The following is a 26,375-nucleotide window of genomic DNA, read 5'->3' as shown; positions in this document are numbered from 1 at the left end:
CACCCGGGAAAAAAAAAATATCCATTAAATAAATAGATATTAATAATAGTAATTTAAAAAAAGCATTAAACTTGCTTTTTAAGATTTGGGTTAGTCTGTCTTTTTTACACCAGTCAGCTTGGGTTCAGTAAAATGTCTTAATGTTTTTAAAAGAAGTTTCTCATTGCTCACAAAGGATGCATTTATTTGATCAAAAATGCAGTAAAAATGTGAAATATTATTACATTTTAAAATAAGTGTTCTCTATGCAAATCTGTGTTAAAGTGTAATTTATTTCTGTGATGCTCCGCTGTATTTTCAGCATCATTCCTCCAGTCTTCAGTGTCACATGATCTTCAGAAATCAGAATAATATGATGATTTGTGCCATTTAAGAAAAGAGTTCACTCTGAATATGCTACACAGCTACTGTAAAATACGTTTTTATTCGTTTGATGGCAGTGGTGGCTTATATCATGAATACGTATCAAGAATAGCATGCCATCACCATAGTAAGTATTCAAAACAAACCCAAAGCATTGCCTGTGATTCTTTTTGCTCAGTGAATACAGGCGAGAGTAATATGATATTTATTGGCCAGTGAGCCTGTCATACAGCATTCCTCTGAGAAACCTCACCTCAGTACTTCTCTCAAACCTGCTATTAAAAATAATTACAATTAAGGTGGTGTTTGAAACACACTTAATCATCTTAATGTTGCTCTTAAGAATTTGAACAATCAATCATAAACCTGAGGAATGGGCTTGTTTAATATTTTATATGCATTAATTGTAGGATGGCTTTGTTTTGTAATGTATACAATTAAAAAGGCACATAATTGTACTATATTTGGTTGGTGTACAAATCCAAAATATACTTTTTACAAGTCTTTTCCATGTATGTATATGTGTAATTCTGTCAAATCAACCAAATTTAAAAAAAACTCCCCATCTCAAATTTTTTTTTATTTATTTATTTTATTTTTTAAAGCAAAACCAGCATAAATAGTGAGCGCCAAAATGTTAAATGTCACAGATGTATATTTACTGAGTAAGCGGCTATTTTGTTCAATTTTCAGAGCCAAGGGGAAAAATGACTTGAGAAAGCATCATGTTATTTTTAGACAGAGATTCGTAGCTTTATCTGTTGACTCTTTAAATCTATTAACTTTGGCTATCTTTGTTGCATTATGTGATAATGGTAACCGTTCAAAAAAAAAAAAAGAAAAAAAAGCCCATTTTATGTTTGTTTGTTTTTTGTTTTTTTTTCAAAGTTTGCATGACTGTAACTCAAGAAATATTAAAGATATATTAATATCCTTTTAGATTGTGGTTCTTAACAAACTTTTCTTTTGGTATCTTCACTAATTAGGCTCTATATGGTTCAGTTTCAGGTATACAGGGATCCCAATGCAACCTGATTTCCAAATTGTTGTTCCGTGATCACCACCAGACATGGTTCATTTTGCATAAAGCAAATACTTATTGTATTTAAAGAATGCCTAAAAAACTACTTATATTTAAAGTAGAATCCAACATATATTGCTAAAATTTTATTTAAAAAAAAAAAAAAAAAAAAAAAAAAAAATATATATATATATATATATATATATATATATATATATATATATATATGTATATACATACATACACATACAGAGAGAGAGAGATAGTATGAATTATTAAAGTAATAGAATGTAGATATTAAGTATAGCAAATAATGTTGCTATAATTTTAAAGTTGCATGGTTTGCAGAAAGGCACCATGGAATATAGAAAATGCTATAAATATGATGTTGATGGAGTCAATAAAGCATTAGTTGTTGGTGGACTGCGCCAACTGTCATTGGTGGATCAAACAGATAGTCCCGCCCCAAACTCACGTGATTGGATCAATTAATCTAACCCATGATCTTTGGCATTGGAACGGTTTGAGATTTCTGGATATCTTTCAGTTCTGGATATCTTATTAATATAATTTGTGCGTTCATCTACCAGCTGCAAGTGTTCTCATTTCAATGCCATTTAACACATCTTAACACATATAAATCCACCTAAATCCTTCAAAATTCTACTGATGTTGTCCAAAAATGGTGCAGACATGCAGAATCCATCTGTGTATTGTCTGTCAGGAGTGTTTGTGTGTCAGCTGGGGTCAGAGGATTTAACAGGCATTTGAAGGAGCGAGAAAGAACATGAGAATAATCTCTGCATCAGCGACTTTCTTCAGTCATGATGAGGGTCGTAATCTCTCCTGTCAAACACAGAGTCAACACTGATCACTTTGTATTTTTAGATGCATTCTTTCTGTGCGCAGACGGCAGAAACGTCCTCAAATGAACCGCCGTCTGCAATCAGAAAGCTAATTATTCGACTGATTGAGCCTATTGAGGTGCTCATCAAATTTACATCAGCGGTCCATTTGGAAGAAGCTTTGAATTATAGAAGACAGACGAGAATAATCAGGCTGGTTTGTCGTTCTGGTGTGCTTTATATAAATGTTTAGCCTTTGATAAGAGTTGTTCCAGATTACTCCATTTATTCTGAATCATGTCAGGCTTAAAAACGACCTGCATCAGTTTTGTTCGAGGCTTCGGTCTTTATAATGGCCTGGTAAGTTTCTTTCGCTGTCGAAGGCAAGCGTTCAACAAAGGCTTTCAGAAACGCTCATCCGTCATCAAGCTAAAATTTCCAGCGACAGTCTCGCGTGTATTTCAACAAGCCTCATGCATATCAATTATTACTGATGCTGGAGTCTAATTTGAACTCACACACAAACTTTCCCAAAGCGTAGCGCTCCTCAGAGACGTGGTTTCTGGGTTTTAGTTGCCAAAAAAGTTTCTTGATCTGTAAACCGAATCATATTCTCAAATCCAGTAGTGCTGCAGTTCTCTCTAAATCCTGAATGTATTTAGCAGTTTAGATCATTTGATGAGAAATGTTTGAGTTCACATGAGATCTCTGACTTTAGATTTGCAGATTTGGGGATCTTGGCAGATCTTAGACATTTTTAAGATGTTTTGTGTAATTCTGTCGGAGAGATGTGAGATGTGTCGTTCTTCTTATTCTGGATCGTTCTCAGGATAATCTCTATATATTTATTTTTAATTAAATCCACCATAATGTTTTACCATTTAAATCATATATATTTTTCCTGCATTATTTGCATTAAGAATTTTTTATTTAATTTTATAGTTTTTTTTTTTTTTTTTTTCGCAATTCAAGCGAGAAAAAAATCTGAGTTGCGAGAAAAAAAGCCAGAAATGCATAAAATTATTATGAATTATAACTTTTTTTTCAGAATTAAAAGATATAAACTTGCAATTGCAAGAAACTTGTCAGAATTGGGAAATAAAAAGTCACAATTACCTTTTTTATTTAATTTAATTATTTTATTGAGTGGCTGAAACAAGCTTCAAGAGATTACTGTGGTCTTTCTCAAGACTAAAAACTCAGAAAAGTATGAAAGCCCTGCAGAAATCTCCATTGTTTCTCAATTTACTCTGTGTCAGAGATGAAATCCAGTGGTTTTTTTCTCAAGTAAACTATTATTATGTTTTTAGTTTTTCACGATTCATGTTCGAGCTTTGGTTAATGTGTTTGGTTTGGAGCTCAAAGCACATGTTATCAGTGTTTGTGTGTTTATTTGTGTGTGATTTCGTCGGCGGTAGGATGCATGTGTTTCCTCTAGTCATTGTGACAGTTTATGTACGTTGCATGCAGTTTTTCCTTGTGTTCATGGATTTTGAACATGATTGCATAGTTTTTTGGCAGTACCGTAGTATTCGTGGAATACATAGTTTGATTTGTAAATACTGATTTGTAATTATAGTAGTATGTAGAGTAGAGGCTCTCCTAGAGCATCCTGTATTTTTAACCTACCTGTTATACCTTATATCTTCTATATAAAGTTTAAAATGCATAGTGTAAAAATGAATGACATTTAAGTTAATCCATTTAGCAAACGCTTTTAATCCAAAGCCCCTTACAGTGCATTCAGGCTATACATTTATTTTTGACCTAACATGTTCCTTGGGAATCAAAACCACAACCTTTTGTGCTGCTAATGCAATGTTCTACCACTGAGCCGTAGGAACTAATGAATGTGTTATAATGTATTAATTATGGTTACAATTATTCATGAGATTGTACAGTGCTTTATAAAGTGCATTACAAGACATAATTAATGCATTAAAACTACTTTTAGAATGCATTTTGCATCTTTTTTTTATATTTTTTTTTTTTTTTAAGAAATTGGGGTTTAATTTGTATAATTGTCATGATAAAGACTTTTATTTTTGCAAAATATAATTTCTTATTTCTTTCACTGAAGAGAGAGGTTTTTTTCCTCTAAAGAAAAATTCTCAAGATTATTTCTCAAATATTTTTTCTGAAGAATTAAGCAGATGTGTTTTATTGCCATTTTCTTTATGAAAAAATATAATTTCTTTTTTTCCCTTGGGTTTTTAAAATAAAGAAAGAAATTAAAGATTTTTTTTAGTTTTTTTTCTCCATTTATTTACTTTCTATTTTCTAATAATTTTCTTCTTTCATTTTCTAATGGTTCTTTCTCCTCAAAATGTCTTAATATAATTTCTCAATTATCATGAAAAACATTACATTTTTGCATTTCTTATTTCTGTTTAACTAGTGTTCGAAGATAAAGATTCATTTTTCAAAGATTTTGTGAATAATGTGTTTAATTGTCGTGAAAATGACTTCATTTCATTTATGCAAAATATAATTCTGTCTCTGGAAAGATTTCTTTCTCAAGATTCTTTCTCAGTAATTTTTAGGCCTAATGTGTCAATTGTCTTTTTGGAAAATAATGTTTTATGCAACATGTAACTTCTTTTTCTCTCTTTTGACCTGGTCATGTTCCTGACAGTTTTCATCAGATTCACCCGTTTAGGCTCTTTCAGCTCTCTGGGGGAGTGAATGAACATCTGCTGCACACACACACACACACACACACACACACACACACACACACACACCAGCGGTCAGCGCCGCACCCAAGCAGCAGATGGTCCGGTCTCGTTAATAGTGACCCCGTTGCGATGGGAACAGGGAGGTAATTGTTTCAGAGAATGTGTTAAATGGTCAAACCTCCAGAATCTCACTGGGATCTGAAGAAGAGCACATCCGGGTCATATTTCACACCTTAAACCACGTTTTACAACAGTTGCCATTTTTTGCATTGCTTTTGAGTCAATGAAGCACATTTTCTAATTGATTTATTAAAATGTTATGAAAAAAATAATATAAAGGGAAGCATACAGTAAGGCACAGTTTAAAAAAATGAAATCAATTTTCAGATATTAGGACATTTTCGTTCTCCTGATAATCGGATTGAGTTGATTTCTCCTTGTATTTGGATTTAAAATGCATTGCATGGCTTTAAATCTTTTCCTAATACCATCTAAAAATGCTGTAAAGGTTTTACTGTCCACCTGTCACTCAAAATAAAGCTGTTATTAGTGTACACTTGATTTGAACACTACTCTGTTGCGGCTTTGTTATCAGCATTTCCATCCGATGGAGATAAACAGACGTGGGCATGCGGTTTGACTCTCTGCACAGGAAAGCTTTGCCTGTTTTGATCTACAGTCGCTGGGAAAAGTGCTGGTGCCAAGCAGTGTTTCTCATCACAAGGAAACCCATTTCCTATCTCTTCCCTGTTATTTTGACATTCCCGCCCTGACCGGCACAGAAGTCTTATCGGGACGAGACACGAGAGTTAGGGTAGGAATGCAGAGGGCATGTTTCAGGAGGATGGTTGGAGACAGCCGTGTGTTTGCGGTGTGTGGTGTTCAGCTCTCCTCCCGTTGGGCTTCTGGGACTTGAATTACGACGCTGACATCAGAGGTCACACACAATGAGGGGTTTTTCCCTGGTAAGCTGTACCTGTGTTCGCTCTGCGTGTTCAGCTTTGATAGATATTTCGCCATCGGGTTCCTTCAGTGTGAGAACACACATACATCAACTGTGAACGCTGATCTCTTCCTGTCAGTATCCAGAGTGAAAACTATTTATAGAAGAAAGTCCTTAACAAACCTGCACTGCACAAAATTATGAATTTACCACAGTTGACATATATGTAATATTTAAACAGTTAAGTTGACTTCATGCCTGTAGAGTGTTATTACTTAATGTGTTTTACATTGCTTTTATTAACCTATTATCTTCATTATTTAATCTATGTTTGAAAAAATCTGCTGTGAAAAAAATATATATATACATATATATACACAAAGAGCATAAATATATATTTATTTATTTATTTATTTATTTTTCACAGCAGATTTTTTCAAACATACATTAATATATATATATATATATATATATATATATATATATATATATATATATTACACACACTCTGAAATAAAAACTTTATTAGTTTTTCAAAAATGAATTGGATTAGAAACATAATCATATCCTTAATTTTTTTTAATAAAAACTGTCTTGTGTGCAATTGAAATGTTTTACTCTGTTTGACTGCTGATTATGAAAAAAAAGTATTAATTAATTGATTATTAAATAATCAATCATGTTTTGATTCTTTTTTTTAAATATCTTATTTATTTATTTATTTTATTATTTAAATAGACATTTTTCTCCACAAACTTTCTTTACAAATTCTCAGTGATTTTTTTCAACATTATTTCTCCCAGACTTTTTTTTTTTTTTTTTTTTACATATTTAATAGTTCAGGTATTATGACGCTTTTCTTCTTCGTTTATATTTGGATATAAAATGCATTGCATGGCTTTAACATTTGACCTAATAAACCATTTAAATACTGTTAGTGTAAATAAAACTAATTAGATATTACAGCATGTTTTACAAGAAAATACTATTTCAGTTTAAATTAATTCACTAGCAATTTCTAAATGACAATTATTTCAAGTAAATTTGAAAAACAAATTTTTGGTGTGGTCAATTTTTGCCAACAGTTATGTTGACTTCATCCCTCAAAATATTTAGAGGATAATGTTATAGCTCAAATTTAACTCTTTTAGAGTTTTCAATTATAATTCATTGAAGTTTCCAGTTTGTCTCAGATGTTTCTCTATAGTACACTACTGTATATTATTTTATTATTTAGTGTTTAAGACTGGGCAGGGATCCAAGGAAATGCTCTTAATTGGTTTTTCTCATTTATTTCTGGGAGTACTTTTTCTGTGGAGCTAGGAAATTCTTCTTCTTCTCTAAAGAAATGCGGGGTCCCTCAAGGATCTGTATTGGGTCCAGTCTTATTTAACTTCTGTGTGCTATTCCGCTGGCTGATATTTGTCAAAAACATATTATATATTATAATCTCATTGATGATGACACTCAGCTTTACAGCACATTAAAGGTGGGGGATAATTTGGCTCGAAACTCCCTTTAGTTTTTTTAATGATATTAATAATTGGATGGCAGCCAATTTTTTCTCCACCTGAATGAATCAAAAGCTGAAGTGTTATGGCCTCCGAGTTTATCCAAACATACAGTGTATCTACAGTACATCAATGTATCTATATCAATTCGGCCTCTTTATAATCCAAGGTACACAATCGAGCAAAGAGTCTTGGTGTTATTTTTGATGCTGAGTTAATGTTTAACAAGCATTTAACTATGATTAGAAGTCTCTTCTTTGAGACTAAGACATATATTTGCTGTATTAGCATCTCTCTGTTGGCTTCCAGTCAAATTGATTTGTTTTTAAGGGTTTAAATGGCTTGGCACCCAGTTGTATTAGTGAACTCCTTCAGTTACATATTTCTTCTAATCCATTCAGGTCTGTACAAAGGTAAAACTTTTCAAAATCTCGGTTAAAATCAAGCTCCACGCTTATGCAACAGATAGACTCTTCACATCAGATCTTGTGCCACTCTTGATGTATTTAAATCTCTTTTAAGACTCGTCTTTTTTCCCTTCATTTGTTATTTATTTTGTACTTGGTTGTATGGCTCTTGAGCAAATGTGTGACCAACATTGTTTTTAAAAGTGCTGTATAAATAATGTGATTGACTGATATGATTTTCCTTAATAATTATCATAAAAATAGAAAAATAGAGTCTCTGAGGATTTAAAGAGAGATGTTTGAGATCATACTGAGATCTTTCATATTCAGACTTTTGGGTCTGGAATATCTGAGGCATTTTTTGAGATTGCTGGGGTCTTTTTTGAGGAGAAACCTCTCCACTTGCTCTCTATTTAATAATGGGATTGCTGTCTAGGTTTTTGAAGAGATCTTGTGTGTGATTTCTCAGTCCTGTGGGTTTGCTGCTGTATATAGTGTTTCAGATGAGAAGTTCATTGTGTTTCACCCTGCAGCGTGTAACAGGAGCGATCATGACATACGTCCCTTTGTGTGTTTTATGTGTGTGTGTTCTTACGGGCAGAAGCTCCTTCAGGTTTCCTCTCACCCTCCGTGTGTCATATGAGCTGAAGTGTGTCATACGTCTGAGCTGCAGTTGCACAACTATCCACAGAGATGTCACATAAACACTGAAGATTTATGACCATAGTAAAGCTTTTATTGGTGGTAACATACTTGTTGCATGAATTTACTAGAACAGGGACGCTCATGCCGCACCGGTTTAGTTTAAAACCATACGCTACCATTTAAACATTTGTGGTTGGAAGATTTTTTTTTTTCTTTAAAGACTGCATTTAATTGATTGAAAATATGCCAAAAACAGTGAAATATTATTATAATTTAACATAGGTGTTTACTATGTGAATCTGTGTTACAGTGTAATGTATTTCTGTGATGCTCCGCTGTATTTTCAGCATCATTCCTCCAGTCTTCAGTGTCACATGATCTTCAGAAATCATGAAAATATGATGATTTGCTGCTATCAAAGGCATACATATGTTGATATGCACTAGCGTTCAAAATATGAGGTCACTATGAGTAAAAAAAAATATATATTGTACTTATATTCTGCAATATTGCATTAAATTGATCAAAAGTGACATTTAGGATGTAACAAAACATTTCTATTTCATGTAAAATGCTGTTCTTTTGAACTTTTTGTTCATCAAAGAATCCTGAAAAATAAAACTCATCACAGTTTGCATAAAAATATTCAGCTGCAGCAACTGTTTTCATCACTGAAATAATCAGAAATGTTTCTTCATCATATTTTCATGATTTCTGAAGATCATGTGACACTGAAGACTGGAGGAATGATGCTGGAAATACAGCGGAGCATCACAGAAATAAATTACACTTCAACAGAGATTCACACAGAAAACAGCTATTTTGAATTCTAATAATATTTCACATTTTTACTGTTTACAGTATGTTTCATCAATTTTAAATTAACATTAAAACTTCATGGCAACCCAAAAAGGTGATATGCTCAGCACTAATTGTAACAAAACGTTTCCTTTTAAAGTTTAATATCTTCATGCATTTATGTATTTAATAAAGTGAAGTCTATAACTCATTCACATCACAGCTGTGTTTGTGAGTGATAATCTCTCATGTCAGATAAAGGTCACCTCAGCGTGTCTGGACACAAATATCAAACCGAGCAATATTCAGAAACGAGGGAAAGATCGTCAGCCGGATTAGTCATTGTGTTTTCTTTATCTGACCTCTATTTACTTGTGTTTAGCTAGTCATTCTCGGCTTTAATGGCATTAGCGGTTTGTTTTCATGCTGTAACTAGTGTGTGCACGGGTCAGTTATTATAGGTGTGGTTTGTGGTTGAAAGTAAACCGGCAAGCACCATATTAAATCTGAACAAAGCCACAAACCCTCCTCTCACCTCTGGGAGAGATGCAGTAAAGTCGAGCTTGTCACTTTAAAGCAATAGTTCACCCAAAAATGAAATCGTCCTCACCCCTCAGGCCATCCAAGATGTAGATGAGTTTGTTTCTTCATCAGGTTTGTAGAAATGCAGCATTGCATCAGTGTCTCATCAGTAGGTGCTCTGCAGTGAATGGGTGCCGTCAGAATAAGAGTCTAAACAGCTGATAAAAACATCCACAGCACTCCAGTCCATCAGTGAACATCTGGAGAAGACAGAAGCTGAAACACATCCAGCATTAAGATGATTTTAACTCAAACACAGAGAGTCTATAATCCATAATAACACTTCCTCCAGTGAAAAAGTGCTTCATCTGCTGTTGTCTCTCACAGATTTGTTTAGATCTGTTTAAACGCTGCTTGATCTGTGCAGATTTCTCTCCTGATTCAGACCAGAACACTTTTTCACTGGAGGAAGTGTGATTATGGATTATAGACTCTGTGTGTTTGAGTTAAAATCATCTTAATGCTGGATGTGTTTCAGGTTTTGTCTTCTCCAGATGTTCAATGATGGACTGGAGTGCTGTGGATTATTGGGATGTTTTTATCAGACTCTCATTCTGACGGCACCCATTCACTGCAGAGCATCCATTGATGAGACGCTGATGCAATGCTTCATTTCTCCAAACCTGATGAAGAAACAAACTCATCTACATTTTTAATGGTCAGAGTATAGGTAAATCTTCAGAAAAGTGAAATTTTTGGATGAACTCTCTCTTTAATGTTGTTTGCAGTCTGAAAACAGTATATTCACGTTGAGATTTCTAATGCATATTTCACGTTTCTCCTCAGAAATCCACCAAAGGCTCTGTAGTGCTGGACTATGTGTTCAATCACGTGAACCTCGCCGAAACCGAGTATTTTGGGCTTCGCTATTGCGACCGCGGTCATCAAACGGTGAGTTCTTGAAGATTTTATCCCATGTTCACCCCAAAAATTCAGATTCTGGCATCATTTACCCACCCTTATATGATGCAAGATAAAAGCTTTATTAGGGACAAAAAAAAAAACGTTTTTTGATGAATGTTGGTAACTGAATAGGATTGGTTCCCATTCACTTCCATTGTACTTTGTCCAAATAACCCAATGGAAACTACATCTATTCAGTTACCAACATTCATCAAAATATCTTTTTTTCAGGAGATAAAAGAAAGTCAAACAGGTTTGGAATGACGTGAGGCCGGGTTCATTTTTGGGTGAGCTATCCCTTTAAGAGAGTTTGCTAAGGCATTAGGGTCACATCTGAGGTAAAGGTGGTTAGGTTTATCCAGGGGCCAAATTTTGGGTAAGGCAAAGTGCAACATTGTGAAAGAACATAACAGTCATTACCTCACCAGCTCGACCAAAGACAGAGCTGTTTCCCAGAATGCCTTGCAGGCCTGTCCCTAAAGCCTGGATTTATTGCGGAGCATGCAATGGGCGACAGGCACGCCACAACATACATTTACACAAATCTGTCAGCTCTATGAACGGTTATTACGGTAAAAAGCGACAGGAGATAAAAACTGGGTGTGATTTACACAGTAGTGCGGTGGTTTCTGCTGTGTGGGTGTGTTTTACACTCGCTCGTGACTCATAGATGGTTCAGAGAATTCCTTCAATGGAGACATTTCAGATAAAAACATCTGTCTGCATCCATAGGAGGACAAGCTGCTTTCTTGTTATGAACTAGTTACTTACATTTCTGGGTGAACATTTAAGCATGATCGTTTTTTTAATATCAGTTGATATCGATAATTATCATGATAATTGCCGAATGTTTATTTAATTCAAGTTTAAAGGCAGATTTTCTGTGACAAAATAAAATGTAATGACTGATATTGTTTCAAATCTAGAAACAGGTTTGTGTTGCCTGATAATATTAATAGTAATAGTCAAAAAAAAAATGTCACTTAGAAATACTATTGTGAAAATGTAACTACATGCTTTCTAGGTATTTGTGTGAAAAACAGTAGTCTAAATACATTTACATATAAAATGCATGCACCAACATTATAGCTTTATCACAGGATATGCTGTAATTATATTATATTACTCCTTTTATACATTTAATTAATGCATAAAATTCTATACGAATACCCACATTTCTTCAATATGAGAAGTGCTCTTTCACTTTGCTTTTGGCGCATAAACTTTATTTCAAAAATGTATCAAACTCTTATTTATTTCTATTTATTAAAAAGATGTAGTGCTGTCAAATAATTAATTGCATCCAAAATAAATGTTTTTGTTTACATAATATATGAGTGTAGACTGTGTTTATTTATTATGCATATATAAATACACAGACATACAGTGTATATTTAGAAAATATTTGCATGCAGATACATTTATATTTTATATTATAGATAAATATATTGAATATGTAAACTAGTGATCGACCGATGTATCTGTTTACCGATATTTTTCCCGATATTTAAGCATTTTTCCATAATCGGGTATCGGTTTTGTAATATCGGATTCGCCGATTTACGGCGCCATCTTGTGGCCGTTTTGAGATTTCCGCCATTGCAGCCCGGGCGTCTGAGGAGATCAGTCACCAACAACTCAGTGCACAGGTAAATATATGTTCTACTTGGTTTGCTTTAATTAATCAACTTTATTTAACATAACAGACATGCACAAACGAGATCTGAGACATAAATTCCTGATATAGTTAATTTATGCAGCTTGTTTCTAAACAATTGAGACGAACTCATTGAGTCACGTAGTGTAATTCATCATGTCCTGCCCCAATAAAGACGTATCTTTACATGAATTAAATAAAACAGACAAGAATGAGTGCATGTTGAAAATAAAAGCGTTGAATTTAATTCTCTATCTGTTGTATTTGCTCACCATTAGTCTAGAAGAGAAAGTTTGTTCATATTGCTTAGCAACTGACGGATGATATGGAGGCTTAAGCACGGCCACTGAATGAAACTTTTGACAAGATTATCTTGTTTAAACACCCTAGATTATATTATCATTTACTACATAACAATTATTTCGCTAATACACATATAAATATAGCCTACCGCTTTGTGGAAATTAATTATTTATTATCTCCATGCGCGATCGCGGTTGATTAAATTATAGTCAAACAGCACTTTGTCAGTTGGCATTTCATGATCTAACGTTAGATTGAATCTAGATCATAAAATGCCAACTGACAAGTGCTGTTTAACTTTATATAGTCTCGGGAAAAAAAGTTCGTTCATATTTCTCAGCACCTGACTGGGTTGATGATCAGGAAGCCTCAAGCACGGCCACTGCATGACATTTTTGAAGGAAGCAGGCTTACAGGGCAGAATGCTGAAAGACTCTGTTTTCTACACTAAAACCTAGTTCTGCTTAACTGGGAGTAAATAGCTATGCACTCCTAAATAGCCCTCCCGCCCCCACCAATATGTTAGAATCATTTTAGTGCTTTATTTTTTTTACCTGTTTTTATTTTTTTACCTCATCAAAGCTTTTATTTTAAAACAAAGACACTTAGTAACAGTGCGCTTACATTTTTTGGACTCAGACCCCTCTAATTATTTGTGTATAAATATAATGTTTTTTTTTTTTTGTATGCAAGGGGGGAGTGATTGTTATAAATAAAATGTTTTTTTCAGCTCATTTGTGTTGTAATAATTGTCAGAAACAGAAGTATAACAGTAAATAAATATCGGTTCTGCATATCGGTTATCGGGTACATAAACATACAAATAATCGGTATCGGTATCGGTTATAAAAAACCAATATCGGTCGATCACTAATGTAAACATAGCATATTTTTCTTAAATGTTTACATGCATGTGTTTGTATTTATATATAGGCTACATAACAAATATACACAGTACACACTCATATATTATGTAAGCAAAAACTTTTATTTTGGATGCGATTAATCGCGATTATTCATTTGAAAGCACTAAAACTCTTTGACTTTTTTATTGTTCACCAACTTAAAATCATCTGCCATGACTGTAGTAAAATAAATCCTCCCTTGTTGTTGGAAATGAAGACTGTTGAGCTCTTCAGTTCAGTGAAACACAGCAGCTGCTCTAATGTGATTATTAGATGAGTCTTAGTGACTCAATTATGGTTTTCTAATTGAATAAAGCATAGTAATCCTCTTCCCGTCTGCACACACACCTTCACTCACTTCCTATTGTTTGCACGGATGTTTGTTTGTTTTCTCTCTGTGTAAATGCGGTTCAGCGGGAGTTTACCGCATTTTCTGTGCTCGGATTACATTTTCATGCATGCTCATTTGCACATTCATTAAATGGCATATAAATCTTGTCTGCAAGGCGACGCCAGATAGCATTCCCTCCTGACTTGACTGAAATATCACCTGTCAAGAGTAGAAAACATGAGGAAGATCTTCAGGCTGTGTTCGTTAGAGAGATATTAATTATCACTGTTGTTGTCAGAAATCACTGTAAATGCCTTCATAGTTGATGGCAGCATCTCTTTTGATTTTTTGTATTTTGATACAATACCTTGGAAAATATTGATATTTGATACCATGGGGAAAACTGCCACAACATTTAAGGGCATAACATTTTGTTTTGAAATATAATATAACAAGGCTAGAATGTCACAATGAGGTATATGTTTATATTAAACATGGTAAAATACTGGAGAAAAAAACTTATAGATGTTTAATTTAACGAGAAGTATTATTTTTCCCATTTTTACCCATATTAGGTATAACACTGCGTATTTTATGTATTATTATTTTAATGGTTTAAATTTTAATTATCTTATTTTTCCTTTTACAACAATAGAGCCCTATTTTTCCAGTGTTATAGCATAAAAAAATAATTTAATCTTTTAATTTAATACAATTAAAATTAAACAAACCTTTTCATTTTGGGGGGCAGAATTTTTTTGCTGTAAGACAGAGGTTTACTGTTTAAATTAAAACATGGAAGAATATTTTATGTGATCATTCCTTAAAAATAATTATTTTATTATTATTTTATATTCTAGTCGGGGCCATATGTATTCTGTGGTTACTTTTCTGTCTAGGCTTCTACTGTAAAGCTAATATATTTATGTCAAAGTTTCTTCAAGTTAAACCGAACTTTTATTTTGACATGTTGCTATGAAAAGATTTGTTTCTGTGTGTATATGACATGGTGGAAACAGTCAAATTCTCATGAAGAGACACACAGATCTTGTTTATGTATTTATTAATGCTGTCAAATGATTAATCGCGATTAATCACATCCAAAATAAAAGTTTTTGTTTACATAAAATGTGCACTGTTTATATTTATTATGTATACACATGCATGTCTATATTTTTGGGGAAAAATCTATATATTAAATATATTTATTTATAATAACACACACATATACAAACAAAAGCTTCTTTTATTTTATTTTTTATATGCGATTAATCGCGATTAATCGTATCCAAAATAAAAGTTTTTGTTTACATAAAATGTGCACTGTTTATATTTATTATGTATAAACATGCATGTCTATATTTTGGGGAAAAATCTATATATTAAATATATTTATTTATAATAACACACACATATACAAACAAAAGCTTATTTTATTTTTATTTTATATGCGATTAATCACGATTAATCGTATCCAAAATAAAAGTTTTTGTTTACATAAAATGTGCACTGTTTATATTTATTATTTATACACATGCATGTCTATATTTTGGGGAAAAATCTATATATTAAATATATTTATTTATAATAACACACACATATACAGTTTATTTTATTTTTATTTTATATGTGATTAATCGCGATTAATCGTTTGACAGCACTAGTATTTATGTCTTTATTTATTGAGAAGGCTACTGACCTACATTTGATTGATTCGATCAAAATGTGACAAATTCCCTGACATTCGTTTGGATAATTATACAGTAAGTTGTGTTTTTATGACAGGATTATTCTAGCATGATGAGGGTGAGTTTCACACATTAGTATTTAAGACTCACACAAGGAGCTGAAGAACCAACCAGTGCTTCCTCAAATACACGTCTTTGCACAAATACAGCGTTCATTTAAACCCTAGGAATCTTTTCATGAGGATCTGCTGAAGAATGACAGAATACACACGTTAGGATGTAGCTGAGCTCCACATGACATGCTCGGACGTGCTGCAGCTTCATGTTTTATGGATGGAGGCCACAGTGACTCTCATTTTTAACGAGTCTGTTCGAGAGGCCGCTTTAATTAGGCCTCATATTATACCAGCGCTTGCATGACTGAACATCTCAGCAGCTCGAGCCTAAAACTAAAGCATGAACACTCACAGGGCTTCATTTGTGCTTCATTCTCCTCTCTTATGTTTACAGTACTGGCTCGATCCCTCGAAAACACTCGCTGAACATAAAGATTTGATGACAAGTAAGTATGCAATGGTTTCTATTAAAACACTGCTCAGAAATCTGAAACATGGATATGGATCGGCGCTGTAATGATCCTCTAAAGGCCTCCTGATAACACTCACATTGCACTTCAGATGATAATTTGGAAGTAATTATGCATTTAAGCCCATAAATACAATTATGTTTGTGTGTTTAGTTTCACATGAATATTTACAGATGAAAATATAGGGCAGAATTTACAACGCATTTGTTTAATTCAGTTAACCTCTGGGAAATGAATGCATTATGCATCCTAGATATATTGCTAACCCTATTGTTTTAAATGCATTTTAACTTAGACTAACTGGTTCAGGTGTGGTAGGTTTGCATAGAGCATAATTCTACATTTAATTGTTTTGTGCAACTGCTTATAATTACCTGTAATTTTAGTTTTTGCTTTGATTATTTATAAGTTAGAATTATAAATGATAATTAATTATAAGTGCATGTAATCGGAGTAACACTGGCAGTGTTTCCTAATCTGACTTGAGGAGCTCGAATTGGTTGGAAATAATTGTTTACATGCAACTTTCCAAACCAAAGCAGGGTGACATACTACTGCATATCATGATTTTTTAAAGGCAAGATTATTTTTTATTTAGTACTTATTACTTACTTTTTCAGGTTGGTTTTTGAGACTATTTTGTGTATATTTTTCACTTTGATTTTATTTATTATTTTATTTAATTTATTTGTTTATTTTTATAATTTCCTTTTATTTTATAGTTTTATTTTATGCATTTATTTATTTTTTCATGTTTATTCATTGATGTTTATAGTTTCATTTTGTTTATATACTTTACATTTCATTTTATGCATTTATTTATTGTATAATATTTATATATTTGTATATTTATTATATAATTTTGTTTAATAGATTTTGTATTTTTATAATTTCACTTTATTTTATTTTTTCAATTATTTTATAATTTTATTTTGTTAATTTTTGTCATGTTTATTCATTTACTTTTATAATAAAAAAATTATTTGTATAATTTCATTTTTATTTACATATTTTAAATACAATTTTATTTTTAAAATATTTTTTTATTATTATTTTATTTTTTGTTGTTTTATTTTCATAATTTTTATTCATTTACTTTTATAATTTGTCCTAACCATGCTTGACCGGATAAAATGTCAAACAATTAGTCAATTAATGTTAATGTGTGAAAATTTTAATATAACAGTCTCCTGGTTGCCATTGGTCCTATCATGCTGTGTAGCCACGCCCACTGCGCAAACTCATTGGTCTAAAAGCTCTACTTTAAAATTCATGTTCTGATTGGCTGTGATTGTGTCATATTATTTTTTATTTGGTTTAATTTATTAATTGTTTGCTTGAATTGGGTTTAGCATTACCGGTAAATCATTTACTATATCCATTTTCTGGACTTGGATAGATCAGTGTGTGTTTTCTTCTTTCCAGCTGGTCCTCCGTTCACGCTCTACTTTGGGGTGAAATTCTATGCTGAAGATCCTTGTAAACTAAAAGAAGAAATTACAAGGTGTGTTTTCTGTCTATGGTGAGCATGAATAAGCACTACAGTGATATTAGAGATGCATTAATATGATTCTCTTCACTGTCTTGGGTCAGGTATGAGTTCTTCCTGCAGGTGAAGCAGGACGTCCTGCAGGGGAGGCTTCCCTGTCCGTTTAACATCAGCGCACAGCTGGGAGCGCTTGCTGTTCAGTGTACGTACAAATACACCAGCGCTGCAGGGAACTGAACACAGCAGATGTCATTTCAGTCTAGTTATTTTTACAGAAATCAAGTGTCCCCAAATGAGCTACAGGCTTCCCAGCTTGATTTATAAGATTATTAAAATAAATAATTTCATGATTAATATTTTTATGTAATATTAGAGTAAAATGTTATGTTTTGATAGTTGCAATTTTACACATTTGAATTTTAAATAAATATATTTTATAATTTGATCATTTTATTTTTAATGATTTTTTTAATGATTTCATGTATTCATTTGTATTTATTTTAATTTAATTATTCACGTTTCATCATGTAATTTTATTATAATTTTTTTTTTATATATAGTTTTATTTATTTCATTATTTCATTGTTTTGTAATTTAATTTATTTTTTATTTAATTTAATTTGTATAATTTCATGCTTCATATTTTTATGTGATATTAGAGTAAAATGTTATGTTGTGATTTTACACATTTGAATTTTAAATAAATATTTTTTATCATTTGATCATTTTATTTTGAATGATTTTTTTAATGATTTCATTTATTTATTTGTATTATTTTAATTTACTTATTCATGTTTCATTATGTTATTTTATTATTAATTTTTTTTAGATTTTATACTTAATTCATTATTTCATTGTTTTTTCTATTTAATTTAATTTATTTTGAATTTTATTTAATTTGTTAATTTTTATTTTAAAAATTCTTTAATTTTATATATTTTCTTTGTGCATTATTTCATTGTTTTGTAATTTAATTTAATTTATTTTTAATTAAATTTTTTTTATATATATTCTTTAATTTTATATTTTTATTTATTTTATAATTTCATTAAGTTTATTCATTTATTTGTTTGTCTGATTTCATTTATTTTAGAATTTAATTGTAATTATATTTTTATAGATTAAATTGATTACTATATAGTTTTAAAAAAAGTATATTTATTGTATTATATAGTTTAATTATTTATTTAATAATTTCATGTTATTTATTTAAATGTAATTATAATTATGAATTATGTTGAAATATTGAATGTCATTTTTTCTCGAGTATTCCATCATCTCATTATATGGCGTTGTGTCTCTGTCTGTGGTTTGGTACAGCTGAGCTGGGAGATTACGACCCGTACAAACACACACCAGGTTACGTGTCTGAGTATCGCTTTGTCCCCGACCAGAAAGAGGAACTAGAGGACAGCATCCAACAGATTCATAAAACACTCATGTAAGACAATAAAACACTGAGCATCACACACTTTCAGCAACAATGATCTCCTTCCAGATCAGATCAAACACCACATCCCTGTTTAACTCTTAAATGTGTAGTAGATATTTTAATAAATTAATTTGTTATCTAAAAAACATCTATTTAAACTTCTTATTCTATCATTATTTGTTTTTATTATATTTTCATTGTATTTATTTATTTATTTATTTTGAGCCATAGAACCAAATTAAATGTAAAAACAGTATTTAAAATTTAATTATTAAAATTATTTAAAATATTTTATATATTTTATACGAGGTTGCAAAATATAAAAGAAAAAATAATTACACAAAGTAGAGACGGGTGATATGAACAAAATCATATTTCACTTTATTTTATTTTATTATTTAAAAAATAGGATGAACAATATGACCATTATTACTTAATGTGATTAAATGATTAAGTTTCTTAATTATTATTATTATTTAATATGAAAGATGCAAATTTAATAAACTTACATTAGATTAATTTACAGTAAGCCTTTTTAACAGACATTTAATAATTAAGTTTACTCTGTATATGTCATTTCAGTTTTGATGGTTTTAGTTTTAGTTAATAATAATGGTGCATTAAAGAACATTAACAAACATTAATAACTTTAACAAGTGCTGATTAGTTGATTTAAGTTAATGCAGAAATCAGACTTGATTTAAAGTGCATGCTCTGTTTCAGTAAGTGTTTCAGCAGTGTGCATGAGATTGAAAATCCTGTTCAAACTCAGATTTGAGCGTGATCTTGAGGTGGTGTGTGATTGCTGATTGTCATCTGTGTTTCTGAAATCCCACTCGACTCCTGAATGATTGTGAGCGGCTGATTGTTGAGAGGAGCACGTGATTCCTCCCTCAACAGAAACACTGCAGGAGAAAGCACGTAAAACATATTAGATCACATCCCTGGTGCAGTTTTGATTGTCAGCTGAAGCGTCTTGTTCTCAGTGGACCGCGGGGCACAGATGATCTTAGACTGACAGAGGAGTGAGAGGAGAAACGTGTGTGAGGAGGAAACCTGAGAGGAAAACAAGGGAGGAGAGAGATAATAGATAAGCTTAGGGATAGAGAGAGAGAGAGAGAGAGAGAGGAGGACAAAACCAGAAGAAAACAGTATTTTCAGCAGCTAAAGATGCTTTAAAGTCACTTATTTCTATCTTTTTACTGTAGTGTGTCAGTAGAAAATATCAGTTTATATATATTTACACACACATATATATATAATATGTAAATATATAAAATATGTAAGCTTAAAAATAAGCATATTTTTTATGATTTATGTATGTATTATTTAATTTAATAAATTATGTATTTATTTATATCTATATAAAATGCTGTAAAATGTTATAATTATTTTATATATATATATATATATATATATATATATATATATATATATATATATATATATATATATATATATATTATTTGTCATTATGTTTATACATTTTATTTTAAAATACATTATTGTTTGTTGTACATATAAAACTGGAGAATTTATATAAATAACTAAATATATATGTTTTTAATATTAGTATATTTCTATGTAATATATATTATTTTTTACGTATGTATATTTTATTTATGTAGACTGACATGAGGGGTTTAGGGGTTTATATATATATATATATATATATATTCTCATTTTTTATATGTATTATAAATATATAAAATCTAAATTCACGTATATATTTCATGTTTTATACTTAATGTCAAAAGGTCAGATATCTTCTACACAATTTGCATAATTGAATTAAATACAAATAAAAACCGACATTTATTTCTGGAGAGCTCTTGCAGAATCAAACTCTGAGCCTGATGAGATACTGATGTTAGTGTAGTATGCTGCGTTACACTGTTATAGACAGACACTATAGTTCTCTTCTGCACACCGCCGCACACACACACACAGAGAAGTGCAGTTAAAGTGTGTCGACCTCTCTGAGACAGAACTGAAGCATCATGGGAGTCCGGCTCTGCTGCATCACATTTCCTCCGAAAGAAAGAAAGAGTCCCCGGGGGCCGGACGGGTTCAGACACTTCTAATAGAGCGTCTAGAATCAGCAGAGGAGAATCATTAATCACTGATGACCACAAGCGTGCAGTCATCTGATGCGCTTCAGATTCAATAAGTGTGAATCAGTACCAATACTGTGTTCAGAAAACATCTCATTGTTTAGTGAAGAATCATACAGTGTGTGTGTGTGTGTGTGCGTGTGTGTGTGTTGTGTGTTGTGTGTGTGTGAGTGTGTGTGTGTGTGTGTGTGTGTTGTGTTGTGTTGTGTTGTGTGTGTTGTGTGTGTGTTGTGTGTGTGTGTGTGTGTGTGTGTGTGTTGTGTTGTGTTGTGTGTGTTGTGTGTGTGTGTGTGTGTGTGTGTGTGTGTGTGTTGTGTTGTGTTGTGTGTGTTGTGTTGTGTTGTGTTGTGTGTGTGTGTGTGTGTGTGTGTGTGTTGTGTTGTGTGTGTTGTGTTGTGTGTGTTGTGTGTGTGTGTGTGTGTGTGTGTCGTGTGTGTTGTGTGTGTCGTGTGTGTGTGTGTGTGTGTGTGTGTGTTTTTATGTGTTGTGTGAGCGTGTGGTGTGTGTGTGTGTGTGTTGTGTGTGTGTGTGTGTGTGTGTGTTTATGTGTTGTGTGAGCGTGTGGTGTGTGTGTTGTGTGTGTTGTGTGTGTGTGTGTGTGTGTGTGTTTATGTGTTGTGTGAGCGTGTGGTGTGTGTGTTGTGTGTGTGTGTGTGTGTGTGTGTGTGTGTGTGTGTGTGTGTGTGTGTGTGTTTTGTGAGTGTGTTGTGTGTGTGTGCGTGTGGTGTGTGTGTTGTGTGCGTGTGCGTGTGTTTATGTGTTGTGTGTGCGTGTGTGTGTTTATGTGTTGTGTGTGTGTGTGTGTGTGTGTGTGTGTGTGTATATATATGTATATATATATATATGTACATTTAAAAATTAAATTATATATATATATAAAATGACAGCACAAAAGTTTCACAATAAAACAATTACAAATACATAAAACAAACAAAACTTTGCCCTACATTCAGGTGATTACAATATATATATTTATGGCTCAACTGTTTCTACTTAATTCACATAAGTTCACTTGCTATAACATAAAAATGAAAATATGATGCAATTTCATCTCTATTCGACATAAACATAATATAATACAAATGAATGACAATATTACAAATAAAAACATACAATTATATACACTAATAAAATGTAAAAACTTTTTTTATTACATTAAAAACATTATTTTATTTTATTAAATATTTAATGAATAAAATAAATGTATATATCTCTATATTTTGAAGTTGCATGCATGCACTTTTTCTTGGATGTTTCCCAGAATCGGTCTCTTTTTCTCTTCTCTTTCTCGTTGTGTTAAGATCATGCTCTGACTCCACATTCCTGTGTTAGTGTTAGCAGGTCAAACAAACATTGTTTCAGCACCACTGCTTTCAGGTTTGAGTCTGTTCTTCAATCCGTGACAAACACACATTCACAAATCACTGATTTCCTCAAATAGTTAATCACATTCAGTCCTTCAGTGAGTTAATGATTACAGTTTGAATGGTTGTTTGGTTTTCCATTCATGCTGCTGTTGTTTAACCCTGTAAAATATGAAATATTGAAATGGATTTATCAAGACTTTAGACGAGATATATAAGAAAATCTAAAAACAAAAGTATATGGAGTTCTTACTTGGGGAGGAACACAACAGTGGAGTTTTATTCAGAGGCCCAAAGTGAGCAAAGATATTTTGCTTGCGAAAGTTTGTGAACCCCTTGCAGATTTGGTGAAAATGTGAAAAATTTTAACAAAATAAGAGAGGTCATACAAAATGCATGTTATTTTTTATTTAATACTGTCCTGAGTAATATATTTTAAATAAAATAAGACAAAAAAAAACCCAGCAGAAACCCAGAAATTGTTAAAGCATCCTCGTTCAAAAGTTTGTGAACCCTTGGTTCTTAATACTGTGTGTGGTTCCTCGGATGATCCTCGACTGTCTTTCTGTTTTGTGATGGTTGTGCATGAGTCCCTTGTTTGTTCTGAACAGTTAAACTGAGCAGCGTTCTTCAGAAAAATCTTTAAGGTCCTGCAGATTCTTCAGTTTTCCAGCATCTTTGCATATTTGAACCCTTTCCAGCAGTGACTGTATGATTTTGAGATGCATCTTTTCACACTGAGGACATTTGAGTGACTCAAACACAACTATTAAAAAAGATTCAAGCATTCACTGATGCTCCAGAAGGAAACACCATGCATTAAGAGCTGGGGGGTGAAAACTTTTGAACTGGATGGAGATTTTTCTATTTTGTTGAAATATCATTTTTGTCCATTTAATACTGCAGTTCAGAACAACAGAAGATACTTGCATGTTTCCCGGAAGACAAATTAAGTACAATTGACTTTGATCAACAAATGCAAAAAATATATATATATATATATTGTTACAATTATTCACATTTTCGCAGATTCTGCAAGGGGGTTCCCAAGCTTTCGCATACCACTCTATATAGCTCCAATATTAAAAGTAATAATCTTAGTAAGATGAGATGTAAATGATCCGCACATATAACACAGTGATTGAGAGATGAAGAAATAAAGGCTCGTCAGAAGATGTGAGATGTTTAGTTACACTAAAAGAGTTTTTAATTGATAAAAACCCCAGAGACAGAAGACATGCAGTGTGTACAGCTCAGTTTTGATCATGTTGCTCATTTAGATTGTTCTGGAGGACTTTGCAGTGTATTTTGGTGTTTTTCTGCTCTGTTCAGGGGTCAGGTGCCTGCCGAGGCTGAAAATAATTACTTGGCAATTGCCAAAACCCTGGAGATGTACGGCGTGGATCTGCACCCTGTGTTTGTAAGTTCAGCTGTTTAAGATCGGATTCAATATCAACATATTTGTCTTTTCTGTTAATGGTTTAAATATTTTCTCCACTGCTGCAGCTTGATTCTTTTATCTAGTTTTTTTAATAATCCTGGCAGTGTAGTTAATGAATATTGATGATGAGTTGCGTGTGTTTCTGTTTATTAATCTCATAATGCATGAATGTTTCAGGGAGAGAAGCAGTCGGAGTATTTTCTGGGCCTGACGCCTGTCGGAGTCGTGGTTTACAAGAACAAAACACAAGTGGGGAAGTATTTCTGGTAGGTTTAGGTTTAAACTGAGGAACAATTCACCCAAAACTGAAAACTTCTCACCCGCATGTCATTCAAAACCAACATTCATGTGTTTCTGGATGTTTAAATATATGATATGATGCATGGTATGCTATATGTAATATTTTGACATATGTTATGATATCATCCTTTAAAAGAATAAATCATTTAATGAGATATGTAATGAAATATATGATATAATATGATATGTATATGAGATCATATTTATATCGCATCATAATCGTATCGTATATCACATCATATATCACATATATGATATATATCATACATCTTGTAACATTTATCATATGATATATCATATAATATCATATGTATGATATATTGTATGATATGATAAATGATGTGAAATGAGATATATGATATGAGATATATGAAATGATTATGAAATTAGAGAGATATGATATGAGATGTATGATGTGATATGAGATTTATGATATGATAAATGAAATGAAATATTTTATATATGGGATGTTATATGATTTTATATGATAAGAGATATATGATATATGGAATGAGATATGATTTGATATGATAAGAGATATACAATGATATGATATGATACTCTGTGTTATGATATAATATATGATATGAGATATCTGGTCTATGGTAGAAGATATGATTTGATTGGATTTTATATGATATGATAAGAAAGATATTATATGGGATATGATATATGGAATTAGATTTGATATGATAATAGATATATCATATGATATGAGATATGATATACGATTTGAGATATGATATATGATATGATATGTGATATGATATGTGATATGATATGATATATGATATGTGATATGATATATGATATGATATATGATATGATATGATATATGATATATGATATGTGATATGATATATGATATGATATGATATATGATATGTGATATGTGATATGATATGATATATGATATGATATATGATATGATATATGATATGATATGATATATGATATGTGATATGATATGATATATGATATGATATGATATATGATATATGATATGATATATGATATGTGATATGTGATATGATATATGATATAGGATATATGATATGATATGATATAATATAATATATGATATATGAAATGTGATATGATATGATATATGATATATGATATGATATACCATATGATAGGAGATATTTGGTCTATGGTATAAGATATGATATGATATGATAAGAGATATATGATATGATATGATATGATATGATATGTGATATGATATGATATGATATGATATATGATATGAGCTATATGGTCTATGGTATGAGATAGGATTTGATTTGAGATGATAAGACATATGTAATGTGATATATGATATATGTTATGACATGACACAAGATACTGTATGATATTATCATATATAGTATTACTTTTATATCAGTTCATATTAGCACTTCACCTTCATCCCTGTTTTGATGCATAGTGTTTATTAAATGATGTACTTTTAATTAATAATGTTTCAGGCCAAGAATTACGAAAGTGTATTTCAAGGAAACCCAGTTTGAGCTGCGGGTTATGGGCAGAGATGTAAGTCGTCTTTTTAATACAGCATCACAATAAATAAATGAACTGTGTGTGATCTCTAGATACCGTTGAATTCACATGAACTCGTTGCATTACACTGTAGCCACTGTATAAACCGTAACATCGTGTTTCTCTGTGCAGCTGCTTTGAATCGATGTGTATTATGAATATGCTAGATACTGTATTCCCTGTGTGTTTTCAGTGCAATGAGACGTCGTTCTTCTTCGACGCTCCCAGTAAGACGGCCTGCAAGAACCTGTGGAAGTGCTGCGTGGAGCATCACACCTTCTTCAGGTAAAGCAGCAGAGATTCACTGCTCTTTTAATCCAGTTACCCCAGACAATAGTGAAACAGATGGCAGGAATGCAAATATTACTACTGAATAATGCATGTCCGGAAAACATGGTAACACCATGCTCTAATATTCATGTGCTATAGTTTTATTTCAAGCTTTATTTCAGTTAGCAGGTGAAACTTATCATTTCTTATTTTCGTTTAAAGTTGAAGCACTAAAAATGGAAATGATATAATGTTATAAA

The 26,375-nt window shown here is 31.9% G+C and overlaps 1 protein-coding gene across 1 annotated transcript in view; it reads left to right on the top strand.

Moving 5' to 3' along the window:
- The window catches only part of epb41l4a (erythrocyte membrane protein band 4.1 like 4A), a 43,465-nt gene that overhangs the window by 3,727 nt on the left and 13,363 nt on the right, over positions 1-26,375 (top strand). The window contains exons 2-10 of the mRNA XM_026274088.1: positions 10,580-10,684; positions 16,091-16,142; positions 17,592-17,670; positions 17,760-17,857; positions 18,976-19,096; positions 23,898-23,985; positions 24,184-24,272; positions 25,776-25,839; positions 26,039-26,130. Coding sequence (XP_026129873.1) covers positions 10,580-10,684; positions 16,091-16,142; positions 17,592-17,670; positions 17,760-17,857; positions 18,976-19,096; positions 23,898-23,985; positions 24,184-24,272; positions 25,776-25,839; positions 26,039-26,130 — 788 coding nt within the window. The remainder of the gene's footprint in view (positions 1-10,579; positions 10,685-16,090; positions 16,143-17,591; positions 17,671-17,759; positions 17,858-18,975; positions 19,097-23,897; positions 23,986-24,183; positions 24,273-25,775; positions 25,840-26,038; positions 26,131-26,375) is intronic.

Source organism: Carassius auratus, chromosome 10 (genome assembly GCF_003368295.1).
Source record: "Carassius auratus strain Wakin chromosome 10, ASM336829v1, whole genome shotgun sequence".
NCBI classification, from domain to species: domain Eukaryota; kingdom Metazoa; phylum Chordata; class Actinopteri; order Cypriniformes; family Cyprinidae; genus Carassius; species Carassius auratus.
Note: the sequence above shows the minus strand (reverse complement) of the source record. Positions and strands in the feature narration are given on the sequence as shown.